Source organism: Triticum urartu, unplaced genomic scaffold (assembly GCF_003073215.2).
Source record: "Triticum urartu cultivar G1812 unplaced genomic scaffold, Tu2.1 TuUngrouped_contig_5734, whole genome shotgun sequence".
Classification (NCBI taxonomy): Eukaryota; Viridiplantae; Streptophyta; class Magnoliopsida; order Poales; family Poaceae; genus Triticum; species Triticum urartu.
Window position 1 is genome coordinate 651 of NW_024116433.1, and position 7,696 is coordinate 8,346.

Below are 7,696 nucleotides of genomic sequence, written 5' to 3' on the forward strand. Positions count from 1 at the left end.
GAGTCTTATGTTTAAAGCTTGAATCTCTGATAAATTTTTGTATCAAAGTGACCAATTTTCAGAGCATTTGATAAAGATTGAGAAATGTATATTAAAAGTTTTCCGCTGCAATAAAGCTGATTATGATGATTATTTCTTAGCAAAGTTGTTTAATAGAAATACTATCATCACATGTTTATGAGTTATATGCATTATTTCCATTTCCGTCCAACGGTGATATGGAATTAATGTAGAAGAATGAGTTTTATTCTAATTCTACCACAACGGTGATTTAGAGTATAAAAAGGAAGTTTTACAAAAGTTTAGTGTGCATATTTTTTAACCAGACCAACGTAGGGTTATTATTATGCTCATTATTGTTGATTATTGGCTATGTTTTCTCAGACTAAAAGTTTTTCATGCTTTCATTCGTGAAAGCGAATGGCTGGGTACTTGTGACCCGAAAGATGACCACGAAAGGTCATAACGTGAGGGAGTATGTTCTCTCTAAAGAATGGCTTCAAAAGAAAAGAATTCTTGGGTATTAATCCAAGAGCAGAAAACAGATAACACTACACCACGACACTCAAAGCAGCGTCAAACAATCTGTCGGTATAGGTCACCTAAGGCGACACATTTAGTGTCGGCAAAGTCCTTTGGCGATAGAAAGGAGTTGTCGCCTATAGTCCTGCCGGGAAAAGTCTTTAGCGACAGATAAATCTATGCCGACAAACAGTTTGACTGGGTTGGTGAGGGCTATAGCGACAGACATTTCTATACCAACAGACTATTATATGCCGACAGATCGTTTGACAGTGCATTATACCGACAGATAGTGCAACAGCCGTTGCTACCCCGACAGTTTGTCTGTAAGTATGCTATGCCAACAGTCTTTGCGACCTCCAATAGTTTTGCCGACACATTTGCTGCCAGGGTTATACATTTCAGCACAAATGCAAATGCAAGATATATTAACATGAAAACAAATTCAAAATATTCAATTCATGTTCACTTTGCAGTAGATATACCAACAATTACACTCTTCTATTCATCACAAGATGCCATTCACCAATGCATTTATTCAACATATTTAGAGGATCCATTAGTTTTCCTTGCTACAACCATTGAAAAAAATACTCAAATCAACATACAAGTTGTGGCATGTTACAAAATATGGGCCTAGTTCAGAAGAGACTTCAAGTGTTCGATCACTCTACACTACACTATGGAAGAGCCCAAGTCTTCGATCACCAAACCGACACCAACTTCCATTTAAAGAAAATAGAAGATGTACCAAAGCCATAATATCTTCAGACTTGATACTTCCCGCCATTTGACCCTGCAAAAGCACCATATGTTTGAGCAATATTATCATAGTACATTTGTTCAAACTTCTGAGTTACTCTTGAGTCCAAAGAACCAAAAAAAGATGTACAACAAACTGGCTGTTGTTATATGCATTGGTCAAAGCCCAAAAAACATACTAATCATTTAAATGAAGTGAAGAAACCCAGTTACATGCACAGTTACATGCAGAGTTATCAGGAAGCAGCCGTGAGCATATAGACCAACTTTGTAGAAAATAAAGCATCATACTAGCATTCAACTTCTTACAAACTCATGCGTACAAGTTCTTACAAACACATGCGTACAGATCGATGAGAGTATGCATGTTACATGAAATTAAAATAGCAGAGCAAAGCATTAGATTTCAGACATTAACAATGAAAACGTCATACAATATACAACACATGCTTGGCGGAGGAGCTCACCTAGAGCTTAGGCCATCTGCCCATCATCTTTGCAGAGGAGATGCATCTTGACACCGCTCTCAATAAAATGTATGGTGATAAGCAAAGGGAAGGTCTAAGGAGTGAGGACAAGCGGAGAGCACAGGCAAGGGATCCTGCTGCAAATTCCTGAACAAAAGGCAACCCTCTACTCAGTATTTGTAGATGCAGGTTCTGATCAAAGTTAAAACACAAACCATCTGAGACCATCAGTTTTAGCTTACTCGAATTACGAAAAATGACACATGAATAATACCTCACACATATATATGTAGTTATGTATTAGTCAGATCCACCGATTGACCAAAAATGGGAGCATGTTGTTTCACTTAAATAAATATATAGACACATTTGGTTTGTGTGCTCGGTAGGCAAAAAGATAGGCCTTTGAAGGTAAAATGCCAACGATCTGTTCTGAAATGAACGACAGCTGAGATAATGTTCCTGAAATTGATGATATGATATGAGATCATCTTGAGTAATAGGCAGCCACACCATAACCAAAATTATCAGCAAGCAACAACCGCATTTCTGTTTTGAAGCAAGCAGACAAAATCTGTGAATAAATATGACAGTTTAGACATAAACTTGTTCAAACTAGATAGATCTAATGAGTTTCTTCCTCAATAAAAGATGCAACTAATGTTGTTTTTGTGTTCCATACACTTAATTGTTTTCTTAGAAGTACAAGGAAAGGAAATCCAGAAATTAGATCAAACAAGAGTGTACATTTCACCACTCACTGACATTGTTAAGTTTCACTTTCAGGAACAAATTACAGACTGTAGATTTGTTTCTTTTATCACCACAGATTTTCACATATGATGGGTATTGAAATAGTAGAAGACCTTGGATAGGGAAAAAATGTGTGCTAATAGCAACAAATATATCTACAGTAGCTGCATCTGGATTTCAATTGCAATTTCGTTTAAAATACTTCACAGAACATGTGTGGACTGTCAATTCATCAAGGCTTGGACTTTCAATCTGTTCGGAAATCATTGAATACCTAAACTAGCAATTTGTGTCAATTTCTATGCTTTTATTTGTACTTCAAAAATTTACCATTCACGGTTGTGGAAGTAGTACTGTGAGCTTACTGGAACTATTACTCAAGTCTCAGTACCTTTGGTCTCAGTTTTTACCTATGCTCTCTGCCTCTCTGTTTCGTCAATCTTCCGTCAAGTGTACTTGGCCATTTGTCCTTTTTCTTTCTTGTGCAGCTCCTCTCCTATTTCAGTGAGCAAAACAATGCTATTAATGAGCCCTAACAAGTTCATAGAGGAAGACCATATTGACTTTATTGACATGCTAATGAATTGGTAGTCAGCCTTTCTTGCTCAAGTGCTACAGTTTTCAGTCCCAACCAAGTATTGTATGTGCATAGAACTAGCGAGCAATGTATAATTAACATGCCACTGACCAAGGATTTTAGATTATTAGCAAAAATCAAGAGTGAGCAGCGGACCGAAAATATTCAATTCAACTGCACATGGCTATAACAAGAGGGCTATATTCAACTTACTAACTGAACTTCGGTACAAATAGGTATCTCCAAATAACCAATACGATCCCAGCCACTAGTCCAAGGATTTTAAATGATAATTAAGAACTGAACAAATAAGACCACCTCGCTCGTCAATAGCACCCAATTGTTATGGTCAGAGGAGTAGCCTACTCCACGCATCTTCAGGGGTATTGTTCTGCACAGCGGATGGAGCAACAACAACTTTACCAACTGAACAAAACCAATATGGAAGCAATAACAAGCTCCTGTGCAAACATCCATGAGAAAATCACCTGCTGCCGTGAGGAGAGAATTCAAAAATGTCATGTGCAAAAAGGGTTCATTATTGAGACGTTCAAGCTGAGTCAAATTTGACAGTAGAAAACCAGCTCATGTATACACATTAAAAGGCAACTTACAAGAAGACCTTTCAAAAAAGCACGCGCATGTTAATCTTTCCTATGTTTATAGGTTCTTCTACTTTTCTTATTGAGTAAGGGGCGTGCATCAAAGCGACTGGTCCTTCATAGGCTTGACGATTAGATAATATAGATTTGGGTTCAGAATAGGTGGGCAGGATTTTGAATCGCAGAAAAATCTAACACGTGAAGCACACTTGCCGGACTTCGGATTAAAACGTAACTAATCTATTCAGCCATTCAAAAAGAAGATCATGAAGTGTTTTTTAACCCCCCTCAAAAAATTTAATCAACTGTTGCAGACAAAAAACAAGGAGGTATTATCACAGTATATCATTGACCTATATTTTTTATACACATTTACTGCAGACTATCTTTACAGTTTTTCAAACTAACAACTAATAAACTGTCTTTCCCTCACAAAAAAGAACAAATACGCAATCTTTATGAACATTCCTTCCATCCATTTAAATGTGTATATATATTGACTCAAAAAAAAATTCACATGTGTCGCCATGGTTCTTCACATGAACTTCCTTTTCTTTGAGAAATTGTAGCAGTGCCGGGTTTTTTGACATGATGCAGTGACCTAGAAGTGAACACACACACTAATAAAGTCATCACTGCAATGCAAATATATGCTCTACTAACTAATGGGCATGCTTCAAGTTATTTTTCACAATCCCTGCAAATATTGTCTCTGCGGCGATACAGTATGGTGGAAAAGCACATGTGTGTGAAGCCACTCAAAAAGAAAATTAAAAAACCTGACAAAGACACTCAAACACTATCATGTATATCCTTTACTTTTTTATGTCCATGTACTGATGTACCCCATACTATCTGCAACCTAATAATTTTGTGTATTGTGTTGATACTCCTTTCTTTAGGGGGGTCAATACAGTAGCAATTCCCATCCAATGAGCGACTGCTATTCATTGAGAAAACAGAACAACGCCACACCACTGGTGCCATGACCTAGACCTGGAACCACCTGACTATAATCACGCAAGGGATACCATCTATAAACCATCCACAATAAAATATGGACTCCATATAGCAACATACGAGAAGATAGGTAAGGAAAAAAACTGCATCTTACTTGTTGAGATCTGGAGGCGGGGCCGGGACAGGGGTCGCCGGTGGAGGAAGAAGAACGGCGGGCTGCTCCTCAACAGAAGTCGGTGCGGCGGATCCTCCGGCGTATGGTGCTGCTGTTCCCGGCGCGCGGCAGATCCTTGGTGGCGGACGGCGCTGTTGTTCCTCGGCGGCAGATGGTGCTCCTCCATCGTAGACGGCGCTGCTGCTACTGCGGACTAAGGGAAGGGAGACCGGGGTCCGAGATGTGGTGGCGCGAGGGGACCGGCGGGTGGTTTGGGGCGGAGGCGCCCAGGTTGGGAGCGGCGGCGCGGTCGGATTAGGGTTAGGGTGTGTGGGTGGCGAGATAGAGAGAGAGAGAGGTGAGATTGGGGATCGAACAGGTCGGGGTCGAGGGTCTGGTGTTTTTTTTCTTTTTGTTTTTTCTGGTCTGGTGCGAATCGGGTGTTTGGGATGGCGCGCGCATGGCTCTCTTTCCGCGCCATATTTTTCGGACATGGCCTGAAGGGAAACGCCGACATTTTTTGTGGCTACATGAATCAGCGACACACAAATAGACGGTACTGTTTCCATCCGCCGACAGAAATTTTGATGGTGTTTTTATGAGTTTTGACGACAGATAATGTATCACAAACTTATGATAATACTAATATACTGTGTGTCGGTATAGTTTGGGACCAAAAAAGTGTCAGCGATTCTCACTTATACCAACAGATGCATGTCGTCTTTGTAGTGCCGTGGTGTAGTGATAGATCATTGAGAGTCTTGGTTGACGAATGTTTTTCATGTATTCTATATGAAGAAGATTTTTCAGTCAACATGATGTGAGATGAAACAAGCAACGTGGGTGTTTAATTTGACCAACGTCTGATTAAGCATGTGTGTCAAAGAGCGTTCGAATTTATTTCTGAATTTGATGATTGCATATGTGGTCAAAAGAGCCAATTCTGGCATTCATGTTCCTTACAGGGAATTACCTGCATAGCGGGAAAGAGGATTATGATAAAACCCGCATGGCGGGGAAAGTCTGGGAAAATACCTGCGTAACTGGGTAAAGTTGAGATAGTATTATGTCAAAAATCCTATATGTCAGGAGAAATTCTGGCAAAGGATTTATCCTGTATGACAGGAGAAAGATATGATGACTTATGTGCTTAATGTGTCTCACTCTATGAGAAAAGTATGAAGTAGCTATTATGCTTTTCTAGTATCGACCATACACCTTATGTGTAATGGTCATTAAGCACTCAATAAATCCAAAGAGATTAAAAGTTACATATGAACCTAAAGATAAGAATGATATGCAAGTGTGACTTGCAAAAGTACTAATGATAAAGAATTCTGTTGAGTTTCTGAAATGAAATGAGGAAAAAGTACTCCCATACTAGTTAAAAGATAACTTCATTTTGTATGAAGAGATAACTTCATTTCGTATGAAGTAATCTGATGAATGAAGTAGATAATCGAAGTTTCCTCAATTCACAAGAGTTATCAATGATTTTCGAAATTGTGGCAGAAAAGTTCTTGCCACATTTCGAGGGGGAGAAAGAAATATGAGATAAATTAAGATTGATGAAACTCCCTATACTTTAGATAACGTGATGAAGAATGTGATCGTCTGGGGGAGTACGACGGTCATAATCATGCCCCTAAAGAAAAGAAATAGTTGTATTTTTGGATCTTTTACAGTTCTGAAAGCATAGTAAGGAATACTAAGACGGTGCTTAAAGTGCCATAAAGAAGAAAGTTTTAACAGAATAAACCCAAATTATAAAGTTTAAAGATACGCCATTTTTTAGTGAAGATGGAGTAATCTGGGAGAGCATGTTGTATGACCTATACAACACATGTTGTTAGCTCTATAAAGAAATGAGAAAATCAGATACTTCTGATTACTATAAAGTCTAAGTTAGTGAAATTCAAATGGAGGTTGATCCCACCTCATTTAAAGCGCTCATTCGAGCTTTGTGAAGTGTCTGCTTATCTAAATGATAAGAGACTATGTGAGATGAAATGAAATTGTGCATCCCGACCATGTTTGGGACTCATAAGTAATTTCCAATGGAGCATAAACAGTAGGCTGTAAAGGGTCTACAAGGTCAATGTGACTCCAAAGGAAATATGTAAAGGTGTAAAACACGACTTAAATCGAAAGGTTTTTACGCGTTTTGCACTGAATAAATTACAATGAGTGTTGGTAGCACATCATGATCTGAGTTATATCAGATGAAAGTAAAGAACACAAGGAATACTACCTGAAGAAGTCCTTTATGGACTAAAGCAATCAAATGTTGTTTTGGGTTAAAGAAAATGAGAGGACAATTGTATTCGTGCAAAGTTATAGAATTGGAAATTCATTTCCTAATCCTGTGCATGTGGATGGCATCCTACTTGCTAGTGGTGATGTGAACCTACTGCAGAAGGAGAAAAGAAGTTCTTGTCCTCAAAGTTTAAAAGAATGTTCTCGGTAGAGTGTCTCTCGTTATAATTATCGAGATTCAACAAGAAAAGAATAAAAGGGGTATTAGGAATGTCACATGGACATGCTAAGAAATGTCTCTAAAGTATGCGTGCGAGAAAACTTACGCCTGTTTTTATAGTCAAGGGTAATAGAACTGGAAACTATGGTGTTCCAAAAGTTGTTGAGAAAAGATTGAAAACGGATATGATACCATATGCTTCACTTGTTGGAAGCCCAATACATTACCCTGACACAGTTCACATATCCGGGTTGTTTGGCAATGTGCAGTCCATATATAGATCACTGGAATGGAGTCAAAGATATCGGCCTCAAGCTGAAAGAAATAAGTGCTCTCAAAAGATTGTGAGTACAAAGATATGACTTGTGAAATGTATAGCGAAATCCACAATTGTCGCTAACTTTCATACTTGGAGGTTTTTGT

At 38.6% G+C, this 7,696-nt stretch overlaps 1 protein-coding gene across 16 annotated transcripts; it reads right to left on the reverse strand.

The window, feature by feature from the left end:
* Positions 1 to 931: 931 nt before the first annotated feature.
* Positions 932 to 5,306, reverse strand: LOC125529626 (extensin-like). Of its 16 annotated transcripts, none has more exons than XR_007292709.1 (6): positions 4,798 to 5,231; positions 3,295 to 3,542; positions 2,915 to 3,000; positions 2,026 to 2,213; positions 1,752 to 1,898; positions 932 to 1,318 (listed from the first exon to the last, which is right to left on the reverse strand). XR_007292709.1 is itself a non-coding variant. In XM_048694040.1 (6 exons), the coding sequence occupies exons 1-4, from the start codon at positions 5,289 to 5,291 to the stop codon at positions 2,052 to 2,054; spliced, it is 927 nt and encodes a 308-aa protein (XP_048549997.1). In that variant the 5' UTR covers positions 5,292 to 5,306; the 3' UTR covers positions 932 to 1,318; positions 1,752 to 1,898; positions 2,026 to 2,051. The 16 variants fall into 16 exon arrangements, 3 of the variants coding, with proteins under 3 accessions (XP_048549997.1, XP_048549996.1, XP_048549998.1); XR_007292711.1 differs by having other exon boundaries at positions 3,400 to 3,569; positions 4,798 to 5,230; XR_007292706.1 differs by having other exon boundaries at positions 2,896 to 3,000; positions 3,295 to 3,472; positions 4,798 to 5,225.
* Positions 5,307 to 7,696: the final 2,390 nt, after the last annotated feature.